The sequence below is a fragment of the Hakea prostrata genome, chromosome 9 (genome assembly GCF_041222555.1).
Source record: "Hakea prostrata isolate BN-2017 chromosome 9, UWA_Hpros_2, whole genome shotgun sequence".
Taxonomy (NCBI): domain Eukaryota; kingdom Viridiplantae; phylum Streptophyta; class Magnoliopsida; order Proteales; family Proteaceae; genus Hakea; species Hakea prostrata.
In genome coordinates this window covers 45424413-45444014 of record NC_142608.1, presented here as the reverse complement: position 1 = coordinate 45444014, position 19602 = coordinate 45424413, and the positions used below count along the sequence as shown (strand labels likewise).

The 19602-nt window shown below is 36.6% G+C and overlaps 5 protein-coding genes across 5 annotated transcripts; 3 read left to right on the top strand and 2 right to left on the bottom strand.

Moving 5' to 3' along the window:
* Positions 1 to 951: 951 nt before the first annotated feature.
* Positions 952 to 1461, top strand: LOC149005307 (pectinesterase inhibitor 10-like). The gene has a single exon (XM_089135843.1). It carries the CDS (start codon positions 952 to 954, stop codon positions 1459 to 1461), a length of 510 nt encoding a protein of 169 aa, XP_088991969.1.
* A 2443-nt stretch (positions 1462 to 3904) lies between these two features.
* LOC149005306 (pectinesterase inhibitor 10-like) lies at positions 3905 to 4414 on the top strand. The gene has a single exon (XM_089135841.1). The coding sequence runs from the start codon at positions 3905 to 3907 to the stop codon at positions 4412 to 4414; it is 510 nt and encodes a 169-aa protein (XP_088991967.1).
* Positions 4415 to 8868: 4454 nt separating this feature from the next.
* Positions 8869 to 9369, top strand: LOC149005305 (pectinesterase inhibitor 10-like). The gene has a single exon (XM_089135840.1). It carries the CDS (start codon positions 8869 to 8871, stop codon positions 9367 to 9369), a length of 501 nt encoding a protein of 166 aa, XP_088991966.1.
* Positions 9370 to 14348: 4979 nt separating this feature from the next.
* Positions 14349 to 14858, bottom strand: LOC149005304 (pectinesterase inhibitor 4-like). The gene has a single exon (XM_089135839.1). It carries the CDS (start codon positions 14856 to 14858, stop codon positions 14349 to 14351), a length of 510 nt encoding a protein of 169 aa, XP_088991965.1.
* Positions 14859 to 17581: 2723 nt separating this feature from the next.
* LOC149005303 (21 kDa protein-like) lies at positions 17582 to 18091 on the bottom strand. The gene has a single exon (XM_089135838.1). It carries the CDS (start codon positions 18089 to 18091, stop codon positions 17582 to 17584), a length of 510 nt encoding a protein of 169 aa, XP_088991964.1.
* Between the last annotated feature and the right edge of the window lie 1511 nt (positions 18092 to 19602).

Below are 19602 nucleotides of genomic sequence, written 5' to 3'. Positions count from 1 at the left end.
AGAGAGAGAGAAAGAGACCCAAGATTGAGTATTTAACATTAATATCAGAGTTTTATGAAACTCACCACAACTCGATCAATTATAACTCCTTGAACAAATCCCATTTCTAAAAAATTCTATGAAATGCAACGTTTTCCAAGACACCTTGGAGTTGATGTTTGTATTTTCTATTTTCTTTCCTCCTGGATATCTTAATGACTTGGCCCATTCACTTACACAGGAGGTTGCATCCATCACAAGCTGGAATTACAAGTCGGTATCAACCTCTTCATTTATTACTAGCTGGGACATTAAAATTGATACAAAATTGATATATGATCCTAAGAACTAGGCACTACTCATCGATTAAATTTCAGTATAATTCAGAGAGATATGCGGCATATCTTGATGCCCATCAAAGCCCCCCCCCAAAAAAAAAAAAACATACAGAAAAAGCCTAATGAAAGTTTTCCAACGTATGCTGAGTACCTCCACCTCTTTTTTTCTCTTTTTTTTTTTTTTTTTGTTAATCCCATTTTGTTTCAGTGTACTCATTAAATTGCTTCACCCAAAAAAAAGGAGCAACCAATGAGTGCCAAACAATGTGCAAGAATGATTGTGAAAGTCGTAATCAGACAACCCTCATTTCAACCTCAAACACTGCCCTTCCGGTTAATCTTAAACCCACGGATATTTAACAATTCAGTTGCACTTCTTGCCCATCCTCACTAATTAGAAGAAAACTGAATTAAATGGTTGAATAGAGTTTCAACCATTCCTTGTAATAGTATTCAAAGCATCCCCGCTTTTGCCTCCTATCATTAAGATCCCAACCAAAAAGGCAAACAAGATCAGAAGCCCATGTATAAATAATACCCTCACATCAACTCCGTGCCCATCTGTTTTAATTCCATATTAATAATAACAACAGAACTTTAAAACCATCAGTGTTTCTTTCTTTGAAAAAACAAAATGGTTGCCATGGCAACTACAATCTCTACAGCCGTCCTCCTCCTCCTTCTTCCACTTGCAATCTTAGCAGCCAGCAAGAATTTCATCATTACCAACTGCAAGATAACATTGTATCCTGACGTGTGCATTGCCAAACTCCTCCCCAGTGCCCTCATGATCGAAGAAAGTCCATCCAGTCTAGCTAGGGTGGCCCTCAAAGAGAGCTCTTCTAGTGCAACAATTGTCAATGGTCTCCTTTCAAAGAAACCCAGATCTGACAAGGTTATAAAGGACTGCATGGATACCTATGGAGACGCCATTTATCAGATGCGCAAGTCAACTACGACAATGAATGGAAAGCTTGACATTGTAGCCATTGACAACTTGAAGACATGGATGAGTGCAGCACTTACGAACGAGGATACATGTGAGGAGGGATTGGAATCAGTCAAATCTGATTTACTTGGTCTTGTGGAGGAAGGCAAGAAGTTGATAAGCATTACCCTAACCTTCATCAATAAGTTAGCTTGATTTTAGTTTACCTCTCGAGTCTAGGCTACTTCGCGTGGTGCTTCTCGATAAAATTTGTTTTCTAAAAAATAAAAAAAAGAAGGAAACACCTTATACGGAAGATTCTGGCCATATGATTTCATTGTGGTATCTGATATCGTATTAATTTATAAATTTAGTTGAGGTTTTGTAAAGCGAAGTGTAGATTCCTCGTATGGACTCTCTATGGATATAATTGCCTCAATTCTTTGTTGTGTAATTTATTTTCAAACATAAGTAATAAAATTGCAATACAATTAGAATTTGAAGATCCTTAGCTGATTTTGAGAACATAATGTAGTTGTAGCATAAAGCTTCGATAGAAATCGTGTAGTCACACCATTAGTGTTGCCTTTATTTAGGTTACTGATGCACCATACCATCAAGGGATGTTCCATGTAACGACCACCAGCAAGACAAAAACCTCCAACTAGATGATGAAGCATTTCTTGTAATCCCTCCGGGAGAGCCAAAAGTTACAGCACAACTCTAAAAAAAAAAAAACCAAAAGTTAAAAGACACATTGCAAGAAAGTAAATAAGAATGCAATGCATGTGTGTATATGATTAATTACATCCATCCATTTCCTTTTATGGTTAATCTTTCTCTACTTCGGTGTAATCATTAGATTTTCTGTTCATCTAAGATTTGATGATAGTTCGCACCTTTCTCCATTCTAATACTTCCCCTTTATCCTCTAAATAAATTTTATAGAGTGTTTAGTTTAAGCTTTTCTTTGACCAAAAAATTATGATTTTTATGATAGGGTTATGTACCAAAGCTAAAACAGGGCCCAACGTGAAAAACGCAAGTGATAGCTTTGTCGAGTTTTGCCTAGTTACAAAGTCCAGACAGCCCTATTAAGGCACGAGTTGGGAAGTTGGATGCACACTAACTGAAAAACCGCAAGACAAGCCCAAAAATCAATCCATCATGACAAAAAGTTATATGTTGACCTGTCATGTCAAATTATTATTTTTTTGCTACTTCTATTAGCCCAATTATTCTATTTTGGAGTGTCATGATGTTCTTTCATCGGAGCTTTTATTCACCTGGCCAATTTATGTGTACATTGACTAAATCATTAGGGTAGGTTTATAATTGTTTAAATATATAGCAAGACTTCGCCTCAGACACAAGATGATTCGACCTCTTCATTTCATATTTTGAGGTGGTGATCTATGCCAACTGGGTCAACCTCTGAGGTTGAGTGTCATGATGTTGTTAGCGTAAATATTGACCCAAAAATAAGATGCTTAGCCTTATTCTTTGGGCTTTATTTCATCATGAATAGCTAGTTGCGTAAGTTTTGGTCTTAATGATGCCAAGTCATTATAATCAATCTTCTGGCTAAATGGCGGAGCTTTTAGCCATGGAAATAGGAACAATTATATAAAATTATCTACTCCTATTTCTCTATCAATATCAAAGTATTGGTTAGATGTCTTACTAGCTTGACTGATTTCTCCTCCAAAGAAGAGAGAGAGAGAAAGAGACCCAAGATTGAGTATTTAGCATTAATATCAGAGTTTTATGAAACTCACCACAACTCGATCAATTATAACTCCTTGAACAAATCCCATTTCTAAAAAATTCTATGAAATGCAACGCTTTCCAAGACACCTTGGAGTTGATGTTTGTATTTTCTATTTTCTTTCCTCCATGATATCTTAATGACTTGGCCCATTCACTTACACAGGAGTTGGCATCCATCACAAGCTGGAATTACAAGTCAGTATCAACCTCTTCATTTATTACTAGCTGGGACATTAAAATTGATACGAAATTGATATATGATCCTATGAACTAGGCACTACTCATCGATTAAATTTCAGTATAATTCAGAGAGATATGCGGCATATCTTGATGCCCATCAAAGCCCCCCCCCCCCAAAAAAAAAACATACAGAAAAAGCCTAATGAAAGTTTTCCAACGTATACTGAGTACCTCCACCTCTTTTTTTCTCTTTTTTTTTTTTGTTAATCCCATTTTGTTTCAGCGTACTCATTAAATTGGTTCACCCAAAAAAAGGAGCAACCAATGAGTGCAAAACAATGTGCAAGAATGGTTGTGAAAATCGTAATCAGACAACCCTCATTTCAACCTCAAACACTGCCCTTCCGGTTAATATTAAACCCACGGATATTTAACAATTCAGTTGCACTTCTTGCCCATCCTCACTAATTAGAAGAAAATTGAATTAAATGGTTGAATAGAGTTTCAACCATTCCTTGTAATAGTATTCAAAGCATCCCCGCTTTTGCCTCCTATCATTAAGATCCCAACCAGAAAGGCAAACAAGATCAGAAGCCCATGTATAAATAATACCCTCACATCAACTCCGTGCCCATCTGTTTTCATTCCATATTAATAATAACAACAGAACTTTAAAAATCATCAGTGTTTCTTTCTTTGAAAAAACAAAATGGCTGCCATGGCAACTACAATCTCTACAGCCGCCGTCCTCCTCCTCCTTCCACTTGCAATCTCAGCCGCCAGCAAGAATTTCATCATTACCAACTGCAAGATAACATTGTATCCTGACGTGTGCATTGCCAAACTCCTCCCCAATGCTCTCATGATCGAAGAAAGTCCATCCAGTCTAGCTAGGGTGGCCCTCAAAGAAAGCTCTTCTAGTGCAACAATTGTCAATGGTCTCCTTTCAAAGAAACCCAGATCTGACAAGGTTATAAAGGACTGCATGGACACCTATGGAGACGCCATTTATCAGATGCGCAAGTCAACTACGACAATGAATGGAAAGCTTGACATTGTAGCCATTGAAAACTTGAAGACGTGGATGAGTGCAGCACTTACGAACGAGGATACATGTGAGGAGGGATTGGAATCAGTGAAATCGGATTCACTTGGTCTTGTGGTGGAAGGCAAGAAGTTGATAAGCATTACCCTTACCTTCATCAATAAGTTAGCTTAATTATAGTTTATCTCTCGAGTCTAGGCTATTTCGCGTGGTGCTTCTAGATAAAATTTGTTTTCTAAAAAAAAAGAAAGAAGGAAACACCTTATTGGAAGATTCTGGCCAGATGATTTCATTGTGGTATCTGATATCGTATTAATTTATAAATTTAGTTGAGGTTTTGCAAAGCGAAGTGTAGATTCCTCGTATGGACTCTCTATGGATATAAATGCCTCAATTCTTTGTTGTGTAATTTATTTTCAAACGTAAGTAATAAAATTGCAATACAATTAGAATTTGAAGATCCTTAGCTGATTTTGAGAACATAATGTAGTAGTAGCATAAAGCTACGATAGAAATGGTGTAGTCACACCATTAGTGTTGCTTTTATTAGGTTACTGATGCACCATACCGTCAAGGGATGTTCCTTGTTACCACCACCAACAAAACAAAAACCTCCAACTTGAAGATGAAGCATTTCTTGTAATCCCTCCGGGAGAGCCAAAAGTTACAGCACAGCACTAAAAAAAAAAAAAAAAAACCAAAAGTTAAAAGAGACATTGCAAGTAAGTAAATAAGAATGCAATGCTTGTGTGTTTAGTATGAATTACATAGTATACAAGGATGGCGTTACATTTATATTGGCCAAAAACCACACTCTACACCACATGATCTCCTCATGTTGATAAATTAGGCCATTAAACAACCTACCCCACTTAAGTAAAGAAAGAATTCCCACTAATAAGGTCATTGAGAATTAGATTTATTCCTTTTTTTTATGCAAGAAAACTTGGCTGCCCTTGGCGAGAATACCAAATAAAAAGTTGTATATGGTGTGGTGTGTACATCCATCCATTTCTTTTAATGGTTAAGCATTCTCTACTTCGGGGTAATCATTAGATTTTCTCTTCATCTAAGATTTGATGATAGTTTGTACCTTTCTCCATTCTAAATACTTCCCTTTTATCCTCTAGAGAAATTTTATAGAGTACTTAGTATAAGCTTTTCTTTGACCAAAAAATTATGATTTTAATGCTAGGGTTATGTACCAAAGCTAAAACATGGCCTAACATGAAAAAGGTAGCGATAGCTTTGTCTGAGTTTTGCCTAGTTACAAACCCCAGACTGCCCTATTAAGGCACGAGTTGGGAAGTTGGGTGCAGCTAATTGAAAACCGGCAAGACAAGGTCAAAAATCAATGCATCATGACATAAAGTTATATGTTGACACGTCATGTAAAAAAAAAAATCGCCACTTCTATTAGCCCAATTATGCTATTTTGGAGTGTCATGATGTTCTTTCATTGGAACTTTTATTCATTCTGGCCAATTTATGTGTACCTTGACTAAATCATTAGGGTAGTTTTATAATTGTTTAAATATATAGCAAGACTTTGCCTAAGACCCAAAGATGTTTCGAGCTCTTCATTTCATATTATGAGGTGGTGATCTCTGCCAACTGGTTCAACCCCTAAGGTTGAGTGTCATGATATTGTTAGCATAAATATTGACCCAAAAAAAAGATGCTTAGCCTAGTTCTTTGGGCTTTATTTCATCATGAATAGCTAGTTGCATAAGTTTTGGTCTTAATGATGCCAAGTCATTATATTGCATCTTGGTTCTAAATGGCAGAGCTTTTAGCCTTGGAAATTGGAACATTTATATAAATTTATCTTCTCCTATTTCTTTGTCAAGATCAAAGTATGGGTTAGATGTCTTACTAGCTTGACCTAGACACCCTGATTTCTCCTCCATAGAAGAGAGAGAGAAAGAGACCCAAGATTGAGTATTTAGCATCAATATCTGAGTTTTATGAAACTCACCACAGCTTGATCAATTATAACTCCATGAACAAATCCCACTTCTGAAAAATTCTAAGAAATGCAACATTTTCCAAGACACCTTGGAGTTGATGTTTATATTTTCTCTTTTCTTTCCTCCTAGATATGTTAATGGCTTGTGATGAGCACATTTATGTGTGAAATCTTAGGGCATAAAGAATGCATTTTACACACTTATAGTGGAGCTACCTTGGGTTTTATGTTGTTTTTGCAAATTCTTGGACTTTTCAAAATTTAAGCAAATATTTGGAGTTTTTGGTACAAATCATGCAATTTTACTCGTCAAGAGGTCCATTCAAACTCTCAAATGCGAAAATGGGCTTGATCTGGAGCATGATGGGCTCGAGATGTGATTATGGGCCAACTCCGAAATATTTAAGTGATAAAGAAGGTAAATTTGATCTACGACTGAGATTATAAATTATCAATCAAATCTACAGAGATATTATTGAGAGAGTCCAAAAGGAGAAAAGAGTCCTTGCATACCTCAATATCTTATTTCCTATTTGTGATTTGATTAAAGAAAGAAAAAGAGGAAAATGAATTATATTCAGATAAGGGAAGGGAAAATCCCGTTTTTGAATGTCTCTGTTCAATTTCAATCAAGCCCTTCATTGAACGGTCATTCCGTGTCTGATCGAGCTGATTTTTGGAGGAGAGCTTCACGACTTCTTGATCCTCAAATCCAACGGTGGAATTATTCATTTGATCTCTCTAATTCAGTCCGATTAGTACGTCAAAAACCTAATTGGTTGAGTCAGATAAGAACCCTGAGTTTGATTCAAATTCTGTCAAGATTCATATTCCATGTAAACTCTATAAAAGGAGAGCATACTCTATCAAAGGAGAACGTTTTCTATAGCTTAGTAGAAGTACTCTTTCTTCTCTCTTTAGTTTATTTAGGCTTTCTTTAGGTTTCTTTGCTTGCATTTGTGAGATTTAAATTTCTAGATTGAATGTTTTGGTCTAATTTTTCTATGTAATGCAATTCAAGTTCAAGTTTCAAGTTTAAAGGTTCATTTTTCTCTGGGTCTAGCAATTGCAAATCTAGATCATTCTAGATCTAGATTTGGTTGTTAGGGTTGGTGGAGATTCGAATCGTTTGTTCAATTCGCAAGTAAGTAACCTTCTTCAATAATCTTCTCTCCTCCCTCCATTCCCGCTTCTATCTACCCCTCCATATTCTTAATTTAGGATTTACTTTCAGCATTTATTTATTGTTCTCCCTTCCCCCTAGGTCCTTGATCAGAGATGCCTAGAGTCGTGCATCTCTTTGGTTAAGGTTTCCCTTTCCTTTTTTTTACTCGTTATTTACTTTCTGCAATTTACTTTTAGCATTTATTTATTGTTCTCCCTTCCCCTGGGTCCTTCATCAAAGATGCCTACAGTCGTGCCTCTCTTTGGTTAAGGTTTCCCTTTCCTTTTATTGCTTTAATTATTTCTTTTCTACAATTTCTTTTTCTCCAATATCCGTTCCCTCGATCAGTGGACTGTAAGCTATGGCAAAGGATCCATGGTCAAAGTCATTATAATTATACTCCCCTCCGTAGATCCAGAGCTGATACTCGGATCACATCCCTTTTTATTTTTATTTATTTATTATTCGCATTTTTTTTGCCTTTATTAATTATGCGTTGATTATGTTTGCTTTAGTTTTCGATTCAATTCGATCGCATTAGATGTATGGATTAAGACCGTTCGTTTAGTTTAATAAAATAATTAACAAATTTTAATCATTGTACTCTCACATTATCATTAAGAAGTTAATTTTAAAGTGGCATATCACCTAGAGATCAACCTGTTAGCTAAACGATACCGTGCGCTTGCGGTTACTTTTAATTTCACAAGCATAGGAGGTGGCATCTGTCACAAGTTGGACATACGAGTGGGTATCAACCTCGTCATTTATTACTAGCTGAGACATTAAAATTGATACAAAATTGATATATGATCCTAAGAACTAGGCACTACTCATCGATTAAATTTCAGTCTAATTCAGAAAGCTATGTGGAAAATCTTGGTGCCCATTGAAGCCCACCCCCACCCCACCCCCCACCCCCAACACACACACACACACAAAGAAAAAACCTAATGAAAGTTGTCCAACATATGGTGAGTACCTCCACCTCTTCAGTTTTTTTTCTTTTTTTTTCCCCTTTTTTTTTTTTCTTTTTTTTTGTTAATACAACTTTTTTTCAGAGTACTCATTAAATTGCTTCACCCAAAAACAGGAGCAAACAATGAGTGCCAAACAATGTGCAAGAATGGTTGTGAAAGTCGTAATCAGACAACCCTCATTTCAACCTCAAACATTGCCCTTCCGGTTAATCTTAAACCCACAGATATTTAACAATTCAGTTGCACTTCCGCCCATCCTCACTATTTAGAAGAAAACTGAATTAAATGGTTAAATAGCATTTCAACCATTCCTTGTAATAGTATTCAAAGCATCCGCTTTTGCCTCCTATCATTAAGATCCCAACCAGAAAGGCAAACAAGATCAGAAGCCCATGTATTAATAAAACCCTCACATCAACTCCGTGCCCATCTGTCTTCCTTCCATATTAAAAATAACAACAGAACTTTAAAAACCATCAGTGTTCTTTTTTTGAAAAAAAAAAAAGTGGTTGCCATGGCAACTACAATCTCTACAGCCGTCCTCCTCCTCCTTCTTCCACTAGCAATCTCAGCCGACAGCAAGAATTTCATCATTACCAACTGCAAGACAACATTGTATCCTAACATGTGCATAGCCAAACTCCTCCCCAGAGCTCTCACAATCGAAGAAAGTCCATCCAGTCTAGCTAGGGTGGCCCTCAAAGAAAGCTCTTCTAGTGCAACAATTGTCAATGGTCTCCTTTCAAAGAAACCCAGATCTGACAAGGTTATAACGGACTACATGGACACCTATGGAGACGCCATTTATCAGATGCGCAAGTCAACTGTGACATTGAATGGAAAGCTCAACATTGTAGCCATTGACAACTTGAAGACGTGGATGAGTGCAGCACTTACAAACGAGGATACATGTGAGGAGGGAGTGGAATCAGTGAAATCGGATTTACTTGGTCTTGTGTTGGAAGGCAAGAAGTTGATAAGCATTACCCTTACCTTCATCAATAAGTTAGCTTGATTATAGTTTATCTCTCGAGTTTAGTCTATTTCGCGTGGTGCTTCCCGATAAAATTTGTTTTCATAAAAAAAAAAAAAAAGAAGGAAACACCTTATAGGGAAGATTCTGGCCATATGATTTCATTGTAGTATCTGATATCGTATTAATTTATAAATTTAGTTGAGTATTTGTAAAGCGAAGTGTAGATTCCTCGAATGGACTCTCTATAGATATAATTGCCTCAATTCTTTGTTGTGTAATTTATTTTCAAATATAAGAAATAAAATTGCAACACAATTAGAATTTGAAGATCCTTAGCTGATTTTGAGAACATAATGTAGTAGTAGCACAAATCTTCAATAGAAAAGGTGTAGTCACACCATTAGTGTTGCCTTTATTTAGGTTACTGATGCACCATACCGTCAAGGGATGTTCCTTGGAACCACCACAAAGAAGACAAAAACCTCCAACTCGAAGATGAAGCATTTCTTGTACTCCCTCCAAGAGAGCGAAAAGTTACAGCACAACACAACATAACACAAAAAAAAAAAAAAAAAAAAAAAAAAAAAAAAAAAAAAAAAAAAACAAAAACAAAAACAAAAAAAAACAAAAACAAAACAAAACAAAACAAAACAAAACAAAACAAAACAAAACAAAACAAAAAAAACAAAAAAAAAAAACAAAAAACAAAAACAAAACAAAACACCAAAAGTTAAAAGAGACATTGCAAGAAAGTAAATAAGAAGGCAATGCATGTGTGCCTAGTATGAATCACATAGTATACAAGGATGGCATTACATTTCTATTGGCCAAAAACCACACTCTACACCACATGAGCTCCTCATGGTGATGAGTTAGACCATTAAACAACCTACCCCACTTAAGTAAAGAATGAATTTCCACTGATAAGGTTATTGAGAAGTAGATTTGTTCCTTTTTTTTATGCAAGAAAACTAGGCTATGCTCTTGGGAGAATACCAAATAAAATGTTGTATATGGTGTGGTGTGTACATCCATCCATTTCCTTTTATGGTTAATCCTTGTCTAATTCAGGGTGGTCATTAAATTTTCTCTTCATCTAAGATTTGATGACAGTTCGCACCTTTCTCCATTCTAAATACTTCCCCTTTATCCTCTAGAGAAATTTTATAGAGTGCTTAGTTTAAGCTTTTCTTTGACCAAAATATTATGATTTTTTTGATAGGGTTATGTACCAAAGCTAAAACATGGCCCAACGTGAAAAAGGCAGAGATAGCTTGTCCGAGTTTTGCCTAGTTAAAAAGTCCAGACATCCCTATTAAGGCACGAGTTGGGAAGTTGGGTGCACACTAACTGAAAACCCGCAAGACAAGGCCAAAAATCAATCCATCATGACAGAAAGTTATATGTTGACCTGTCATGTAAAATTTGTTTTTTCGCCACTTCTATTAAGCCCAATTATGCTATTTTGGAGTGTCATGATGTTCATTCATTGGAACTTTTATTCATCCTGGCCAATTTATGTGTACCATGACTAAATCATTAGGGTCGTTTTATAATTGTTTAAATATATAGCAGAACTTCGCCTCAGACCCAAGATGATTCGAGCTCTTCATTTCATAGTATGAGGTGGTGATCTCGCCAAACTGGGTTAACCCCTGAGGTTGAGTGTCATGATATTGTTAGCATAAATAAAATTGACCCAAAAATAAGATGCTTAGCCTCATTCTTTGGGCTTTATTTCATCATGAATAGCTAGTTGCGTAAGTTTTGGTCTTAATGATGCCAAGTCATTATAATCCATCTTGTGCCTAATTGGCTGAGCTTTTAGCCATGGAAAAAGGAACAATTATATAAAATTATCTACTCCTATTTCTCTGTAAAAATCAATGTATTGGTTAGATATCTTACTAGCTGGACCTAGACACCCCGATTTCTCCTCCAACGAGAGAGAGAGAGAGAGAGAGAGAGAGAGAGAGAGAGAGAGAGAGAGAGAAAGAGACCCAAGATTGAGATTGAGTATGTAGCATTAATATCAGAGTTTTTTGAAACTCACCACAACTCGATCAATTATAACTCCATGAACAAATCCCACTTCTCAAAAATTCTAAGAAATGCAACATTTTCCAAGACACCTTGCAGTTGGTAATGATGAAATTCTTGCTGGCGGCTGAGATTGCCAGCAGAAGGAGGATGAGGACGGCTGTGGAGATTGTAGTTGTCGTCGCAGCATTTTTTTTTTCAAAGAAAGAAACACTGATGGTTTTTAAAGTTCTGTTGTTATTATTAATATGGAAGGAAGATAGATGGGCAAGGAGTTGATGAGAGGGTATTATTTATACATGGGCTTCTGATATTGTTTGCCTTTCTGGTTGGGATCTTGATAGGAGGCAAAAGCGGATGCTTTGAATACTATTAAAAGGAATGGTTGAAACACTACTCAACCATTTAATTCAGTTTGCTTCTAAATCAGTAAATAGGGAGGACGGGCGTGAAGTGCAAGTGAATTGTGAAATATCCATGGGTTTAAGATTAACCAAAAGGGCAGTGTTTGAGGTTGAAATGAGGGTTGTCTGATTACGACTTTCACAACCATTCTTGCACATTGTTTGCCACTCATTGTTTGCTCCTTTTTTTTGGTGAAGCAATTTAATGAGTACTCTAAAACAAAGTGGGATTAACAAAAAAAAAAAAGAGGTGGAGGTACTCACCATACGTTGGACAACTTTCATTAGGTATTTTCTTTGTGTGTGTGAGTGTGTGTGTTGGGAGGGCTTCGATGGGCACCAAGATTTGCCACATAGATTTCTAAATTAGACAGAAATTTAATCCATGAGTAGTGCCTAGTTCTTAGGATCATATATCAATTTCGTATCAATTTTAATATCTCAGCTAGTAATAAATGAAGAGGTTGATACCAACTTGTAACTCCAGCTTGTGATGGATGCCACCTTCTGTGCAAGAATTGGCCAAACCATTAACATATCCAAGAGGAAAGAAAAGAGAAAATACAAACATCAACTCCAAGGTGTCTTGGAAAATGTTGCATTTCTTAGAATTTTTCAAAATTGGGATTTGTTCATGGAGTTATAATTGATCGAGTTGTGGTGAGATTCATAAAACTCAGATATTGTTGCTAAATACTCAACCTCAATCTTGGGACTCTCTCTCTCTCTCTCTCTCTCTCTCTCTCTCTCTCTCTCTCTCTCTCTCTCTCTCTCTCTCTCTCTCTCTCTCTCTCTCTCTCTCTCTCTCTCTCTCTCTCTCTCTCTTATGGAGGAGAAATCGGGATGTCTAGGTCAAGCTAGTAAGACATCTAACCCTTACTTTGATATCGACAGGAGTAGATAATTTTATATAATTGTTCCTATTTCCATGGATAAAAGCTTCGCCATTTAGGCCCAACATGGATTATAATGATGTGGCATCATTAAGACCAAGACTTACGCAACTAGCTATTCATGATGAAATAAAGCTCAAAGAATGAGGCTAAGCATCTTATTTTTTGGGGTCAATATTTATGCTAACAATATCATGACACTCAACCTCAAGGGTTGACCCAGTTGGCAGAGATCACCACCTGATAATATGAAATGAAGAGCTCGAATCATCTTTGGGTCTGAGGTGAAGTCCTGCTATATATTTAAACAATTATAAAACTACCCTAAAGATTTAGTCAAGGTACACATAAATTGGCCGGGTTGAATAAAAGTTCCAATGAAAGAACATCATGACATTCCGAAATAGCATAATTGGGCTAAAAGAAGTGGCGAAAAAACAAATTTGACATGACAGGTCAACATATAACTTTTTGTCATGATGGATTGATTTTTGGCCTTGTCTTGCGGGTTTTAAATTAGTGTGCACCCAACTTCCCAACTCGTGCCTTAATAGGGCTGTCTGGGCTTTGTAACTAGGCAAAACTTGGACAAAGCTATCACTGCCTTTTTCATGTCGGGCCAAGTTTTAGCATTGGTACATAACCCTATCATAAAAATCATAATTTTTTGGTCCAAGAAAAGCTTAAACTAAGTACTCTATAAAATTTCTCTAGAGGATATAAGGGAAGTATTTAGAATGGAGAAAGGTGCGAATTGTCATCAAATCTTAGATGAAGAGAAAATCTAATGATTACCCCGAAGTAGAGAAGGATTAACCATAAAAGGAAATGGATGGATGTACACACCACACCATATACAACTTTTTATTTGCTATTCTCCCAAGGGCATAGCCTAGTCTTCTTGCATTAAAAAAAAAGGGAATAAATCTACTTCTCAATGACCTTATTAGTGGGAATTCTTTCTTTCCTTAAGTGGGGTAGGTTGTTTAATGGCCTAATTCATCACCATGAGGAGCACATGTGGTGTAGAGTGTGGTTTTTGGCCAATATAAACATAACGCCATCCTTGTATACTATGTAATTCATACTATACACACATGCATTGCATTCTTATTTACTTTCTTGCAATGTCTCTTATAACTTTGCTTTTTATTTTTTTTTTATTTTTTTTTTTAGTGTTGTGTTGTAACTTTTCGCTCTTTCGAAGGGATTACAAGAAATGCTTCATCTTCTAGTTGGAGGTTCTTATCTTGTTTGTGGTGTTGCCAAGGAACAACCCTTGACAGTATGGTGCATCAGTAACCTAAATAAAGGGAACACTAACGGTGTGACGACACCTTTTCTATCGAAGATTTGTGCTTCTACTACATTATGTTTTCAAAATCAGCTAAGGATCTTCAAATTCTAATTGTATTGCAATTTTATTTCTTATATTTGAAAATAAATTACACAACAAAGAATTGAGGCAATTATATCCATAGAGAGTCCATTCGAGGAATATACACTTCGCTTTGCAAAACCTCAACTAAATTTATAAATTAATACGATATCAAATACCACAATGAAATCATATGGCCAGAATCTTCCCTATAAGGTGTTTCCTTCTTTCTTTTTTTGTAGAAAACAAATTTTATCGAGAAGCACCACGCGAAATAGCCTAGACTCGAGAGATAAACCATAATCAAGCTAACTTATTGATGAAGGTAAGGGTAATGCTTATCAACTTCTTGCCTTCCTCCACAAGACCAAGTAGATCCGATTTCACTGATTCCAATCCCTCCTCACATGTATCCTCGTTTGTAAGTGCTGCACTCATCCATGTCTTCAAGTTGTCAATGGCTACAATGTCAAGCTTTCCATTCAATGTCGCAGTAGACTTGCGCATCTGATAAATGGCGTCTCCATAGGTGTCCATGCAGTCCTTTATAACCTTGACAGATCTGGATTTCTTTGAAAGGAGACCATTGACAATTGTTGCACTAGAAGAGCTCTCTTTGAGGGCCACCCTAGCTAGACTTGATGGACTTTCTTCGATCGTGAGAGCTCTTGGGAGGAGTTTGGCGATGCAGACGTCAGGATACAATGTTGTTTTGCAGTTGGTAATGATGAAATTCTTGCTTGCAGCTGAGATTGCTAGTTGAAGAAGGAGGACGAGGACAGCTGTAGAGATTGTAGTTGCCGCGGCAGCCATTTTTTTTCAAAGAAAGAAACACTGGTGGTTTCTAAAGTTCTGTTGCTATTATTAACTTGGAAGGAAGACAAATGGGCAAGGAGTTGATGAGAGGGTATTATTTATACATGGGCTTCTAATCGTGTTTGCCTTTCTGGTTGGGATCTTAATGATAGAAGGTAAAAGCGGATGCTTTGAATACTATTACAAGGAATGGTTGAAACGCTATTCAACCATTTAATTCAGTTTGCTTCTATATAGTGCAGACAGACGTGAAGTACAACTTAATTGTTAAATATCCATGGGTTTGAGATTAACCAGAATGGCAGTGTTTGAGGTTGAAATGAGGGTTGTCTGATTGCGACTTTCACAACCATTCTTGAACATTGTTTGGCACTCATTGTTTGCTCCTTTTTTTTGGTGAAGCAATTTAATGACTACTCTGAAACAAAGTGGGATTAACAAAAAATAAATAAATAAATAAAAGAGGTGGAGGTACTCACCATACGTTGGAAAACTTTCATTATGTTTTTTCTTTGTGTGTGTGTGTGTATGTGTTGAGGGGGAGGGGTGGGGCTTCGATGGGCACCAAGATTTGCCACATAGCTTTCTAAATTAGATAAAATTTAATCGATGAGTAGTGCCTAGTTCTTAGGATCATATATCAATTTTAATGTCTCAGCTAGTAAAAAATCAAGAGGTTGATACCGACTTGTAAGTCCACCTTGTGACGGATGCCACCTCTTGTGCAAGTGAATGGGCCAAGCAATTAACATATCCAAGAGGAAAGGAAAGAGAAAACACAAACATCAACTCCAAGGTGTATTGGAAAATGTTGCATTTCTTAGAATTTTTGAGAAGTGGGATTTGTTCATGGAGTTATAATTGATCTAGTTGTGGTGAGTTTCATAAAACTCAGATGTTGATGCTAAATACTCAATCTTGGGTCTCTTCTCTCTTCTCTCTCTCTCTCTCTCTCTCTCTCTCTCTCTTCTATGGAGGAGAAATCGGGGTGTCTAGGTCAAGCTAGTAAGACATCTAACCCTTACTTTAATCTTGACAAAGAAATAGGAGAACATAATTTTATATATTGTTTCTATTTCCATGGCTAAAAGCTCTGCCATTTAGGCCCAACATGGATTATAATGACTTGGCATCATTAAGACCAAAACTTACACAACTAGCTATTCATGATGAAATAAAGCCCAAAGAATGAGGCTAAGCATCTTATTTTTTGGGTCAATATTTATGCTAACAATATCATGACACTCAACCTCAGGAGTTGAACCAGTTGGCAAAGATCACCACCTCATAATATGAAATGAAGAGCTCGAATCATCTTTGGGTCTGAGGCGAAGTCCTGCTATATATTAAACAATTATAAAACTACCCTAATGATTTAGTCAAGGTACACATAAATTGGCTAGGATGAATAAAAGTTCCAATGAAAGAACATCATGACACTCCAAAATAGCCTAATTGGGCTAATAGAAGTGGCAAAAAAACAAATTTTACATGACAGGTCAACATATAACTTTTTGTCATGATGGATTGATTTTTGGCCTTGTCTTGCGGGTTTTCAGTTAGTGTGCACCCAACTTCCCAACCCGTGCCTTAATAGGGCTGTCTGGGCTTTGTAACTAGGCAAAACTTGGACAAAGTTATCGCTGCCTTTTTCACGTTGGGCCATGTTTTAGCTTTGGTACATAACCCTATCATAAAAATCATAATTTTTTGTCAAAGAAAAGCTTAAACTAAACACTCTATAAAATTTATCTAGAGGATAAAAGGAAAGTATTAGAATGGAGAAAGGTGCAAACTATCATCAAATCATAGATGAAGAGAAAATCTAATGATTACCCCGAAGTAGAAAAGGATTAACCATAAAGGGAAATGGATGGATGTACACACCACACCATATACAACTTTTTATTTTCTATTTTCCAATGGGCATAGCCTAGTTTTCTTGCAATGAAAAAATGGAATAAATCTACTTCTCAATGACCTTATTAGTGGGAATTCTTTCTTTACATAAGTGGGGTAGGTTGTTTAATGGCCTAATTCATCACCATGAGGAGCTCATGTGGTGTAGAGTGTGGTTTTTGGCCAATTATAAATGTAACACTATCCTTGTATACTATGTAATTCATACTATACACACATGCATTGCACTCTTATTTGCTTTCTTACAATGTCTCTTTTAACTTTTGGTTTTTTTTTTTTTTTTTTAGTGTTGTGCAGTAACTTTTGGCTCTCTCCGAGGGATTACAAGAAATGCTTCATCTTCAAGTTGGAGGTTTTTGTCTTGTTGGTGGTGGTAACAAGGAACATCCCTTGACGGTATGGTGCATCAGTAACCTAATAAAAGCAACACTAATGGTGTGACTACACCATTTCTATCGAAGCTTTATGCTACTCCTACATTATGTTCTCAAAATCAGCTAAGGATCTTCAAATTCTAATTGTATTGCAATTTTATTACTTATGTTTGAAAATGAATTACACAACAAAGAATTGAGGCAATTATATCCATAGAGAGTCCATTCGAGGAATCTACACTTCGCTTTGCAAAACCTCAACTAAATTTATAAATTAATACAATATCAGATACCACAATGAAATCATATGGCCAGAATCTTCCCTATAAGGTGTTTCCTTCTTTTTTTTCTTTTTTTTTTTAGAGAAAACAAATTTTATTGAGAAGAACCACGCGAAATAGCCTAGACTCAAGAGATAAACCATAATCAAGCTAACTTATTGATGAAGGTAAGGGTAATGCTTATCAACTTCTTGCCTTCCATCACAAGACCAAGTAAATCCGATTTCACTGATTCCAATCCCTCCTCACATGTATCCTCGTTCGTAAGTGCTGCACTCATCCACGTCTTCAAGTTGTCAATGGCTACAATGTCGAGCTTTCCATTCAGTGTCCCAGTTGACTTGCTCATCTGATAAATGGCGTCTCCATAGGTGTCCATGCAGTCCTTTATAACCTTGTCAGATCTGGGTTTCTTTGAAAGGAGACCATTGACAATTGTTGCACTAGAAGAGCTCTCTTTGAGGGCCACCCTAGCTAGACTGGATGGACTTTCTTCGATCATGAGAGCTCTTGGGAGGAGTTTGGCGATGCAAACGTCAGGATACAATGTTGTCTTGCAGTTGGTAATGATGAAATTCTTGCTGGCAGCTGAGATTGCCAGTGGAAGGAGGAGGAGGAGTATGGTTGTAGAGATTGTAGTTGCCGTGGTAGCCATTTTTTTTTCAAAGAAAGAAACACTGATGGTTTTTAAAGTTCTGTTGTTATTATTAATATGGAAGGAAGACAGATGGGCAAGGAGTTGATGAGAGGGTTTTATTTATACATGGGCTTATGATCTTGTTTGCCTTTTTGGTTGGGATCTTAATGATAGGAGGCAAAAGCGGATGCTTTGAATACTATTACAAGGAATGGTTGAAATGCTATTCAACCATTTAATTCAGTTTTCTTCTAATTAGTGAGGATGGGCGTGAAGTACAACTGAATTGTTAAATATCTGTGGGTTTAAGATTAACCAGAAAGGCAGTGTTTGAGGTTGAAATGAGGGTTGTCTGATAACGACTTTCACAACCATTCTTGCACATTGTTTGGCATTCATTGTTTGCTCCTTTTTTTGGGTCAAGCATTTTAATGAGTACGCTAAAACAAAGTGGGATTAACAAAAAAAAAAAAGGGGGTGGAGGTACTCAGCATACGTTGGACAACTTTCATTAGGTTTTTTCTTTGTGTGTGTGTGTGTGTGTGTGTGTGTGTGTGTTGGGGGGCCTTCGTTGGGCACCATGATTTGCCGCATAGCTTTTTGAATTATACTAAAATTTAATCAATGAGTAGTTCCTAGTTCTTAGGATCATATATCAATTTCGTATCAATTTTAATGTCTCAGCTAGTAATTAATGAAGAGGTTGATACCGACTTGTAAGTCCAGCTTGTGATAGATGCCACCTCCTATGCAAGTGAATGGGCCAAGCCATTAACATATCCAGGAGGAAAGAAAAGAGAAAATACAAACACCAAGATCCGTCATTCTTGGAGTGGCAGCTGGACTTGAAGTAATGAGCTGTAAAATGCTTTTTATAATGTCAGTGATCAGTTTTGGGGTTCTTGTGGCTTCATATGCGGAAATTGATATTAACTGAATTGGTGTGGTCTACCAAATGGGTGGTGTTGTTGGAGAAGCTTTGAGGTTTATTTTTATGGAGATTCTGGTGAAAAGGAAGGGTCTCAAGCTGAACCCTATATCTGTCATGTACTATGTTAGTCCTTGCAGGCAAGTATTTTAACCCCTCTTGAAATATGATTGCATCATAAGCTCCTGAAGGCATTTCTTCTCAAGTGCAGCCTTTATAGGTAACCAATCATTTAATTTTTTATTTCTTTTATGATAAAAGACAGCTTAAAAACATTGACATATGGGAGTTTGTGACTCCATACAGACAAGACTACTATAGATGTTACTTTAGCAATAATAGCAAATTTCACCTGGAGCATGGTAGATTGAAACCAAGAGTAGTTAACATGTTTTGTTGCCTCCGCAATCATAGTTAAAATATTAATAAGATTAACAGGCCAAGGTTTCTTAGGTCTAGGTAAAAAAGTAAAAAAGTCAAAATGCTAGGCCTATTGCACCAAATGGTCTTGATTTGTAATCCCAATTGTCTTGCTTTGTTCAATCCTGTTCAGATTGCCACCAAAATCGCCTCAGCTTCGTTTGCATTTTCTATGCTTCGA